The sequence below is a fragment of the Penaeus monodon genome, chromosome 25, assembly GCF_015228065.2.
Source record: "Penaeus monodon isolate SGIC_2016 chromosome 25, NSTDA_Pmon_1, whole genome shotgun sequence".
Classification (NCBI taxonomy): Eukaryota; Metazoa; Arthropoda; class Malacostraca; order Decapoda; family Penaeidae; genus Penaeus; species Penaeus monodon.
In genome coordinates, this window is record NC_051410.1 from 34,256,280 (window position 1) to 34,257,715 (window position 1,436).

At 41.8% G+C, this 1,436-nt stretch overlaps 1 protein-coding gene across 1 annotated transcript in view; it reads left to right on the plus strand.

The window, feature by feature from the left end:
• Positions 1-675: 675 nt before the first annotated feature.
• The window catches only part of LOC119589164 (DNA topoisomerase 2-like), a gene marked incomplete in the record, with an annotated part of 20,493 nt that continues 19,732 nt past the window's right edge, over positions 676-1,436 (plus strand). The window contains 1 exon segment of the mRNA XM_037937751.1: positions 676-814. Within this exon segment, the coding sequence (XP_037793679.1) occupies positions 797-814 (18 nt within the window).

Below are 1,436 nucleotides of genomic sequence, written 5' to 3' on the forward strand. Positions count from 1 at the left end.
GTAAGTTTGCGAGAATCCCTTGTTGTTACCTTGTGCTTTATTCTGTTACCTTGCAGCGGGATGTATTTAAGCATCGGAATCATATCTCATGGCTTGCTGTGCGCGAGTAGAAGGTGAGTAAATATTTGCTAGTGAGCGTGTTATTGAAAAGGAAATCCGAAATTCAAAATGTGTTTTTCCGGGACCAGGAAGCTTTGACGGGACTTGCTTTCGCTGGACGTCCGATGTTCACTGTGGGGCCGCGTGCCACCCTTTGCCCTCATCTACGAAATACAGAATGGCCCTAGACCGAACGTTGCAAAGGGACAGAGGGTAGGAAAGGAAGGATTTCGTTATTTAATAATGAAATCTTGCAATAAATATTATCACGCCGGTTTGGTCGTCAATTCGGCCCAGCGCACCACTTGCTGGGCTTGCCATGCAGCCGTAAACAAACTTGAATTATGTGCCAAAAATAATAATTGATTCAGCTACCTCCACCGGCAGACACCTCAACTAGACGTCAGGAGATAGGGAAAACGAAAATTCTTTAGAGAATAGCCCTAAAACGGAGGCGAAAATCGTCTTCCAAATAATTGTTTATGTGGAGAGCGGCAGCGTGGCGGGTCACGTGACCAGGAGCCGCGCGCTGATTGGCCGAGCCGCCGCCCGCCCGCGCTTCGAATGACGCGCGACCCACACACTCCCGTCCGAGGCCTTGCCGTTTTCTCTCCCTTTGCCGCCTAGGACCTTTCTCCTGGGCTGTCTTGTGTGTTAGGATAGTTTCGTAAGGCACAGACACGCCTGCCGTCAAAAGATGGCTTCTGTGTTGCAGGTTAGTGCGGAGAAAAAAAAGTTGTTCTCTTTTTCTTTCCCCAACTGTCAGGTCAGGTTTTCGAGGTCAGTTGCATGATTTCAGGAATTAGCAAGTTATTAAGGGGCCGAAAAAGTCAGGGTAGGGTGCTTGAGAATTCTTGCAAATTAATAAATTGATGAGTTGATAGGTAAAGTTATATTTTATGTTATTATTTAATTGGTTTGCCGGAATAGTTTTGACTTCCTTATCTTCAACGTTCAGTGATTTCAAATTCTCTTGTTGAGAAAGTTCATTACCTCCTAAAGTAACCACACTCGGTAATAACACAATATCATTTAGCTGGAGGCTTTCTCATGTATTGGCTTGGAAATATATTTTACAACTGTCTTCTGTTCTGTTAAAATTCCTCTATAGTATTCAACTTTCTGATTTCTTTGTAGTTTGTAATATTTTATTACTTCAAATGCATATAGTTTGACATATAGGAACACACTGAAAGTACAAACTTTCTTAAAAACAAATTGCATCTTTAACATTATCAAGACAGTTTATCCATGTTGACAATGATGTCAACATAAAAATTATTTTTTTAGGAATTATTATTGGTATATTAACAGCCATGTATATATCCCTTGTCATA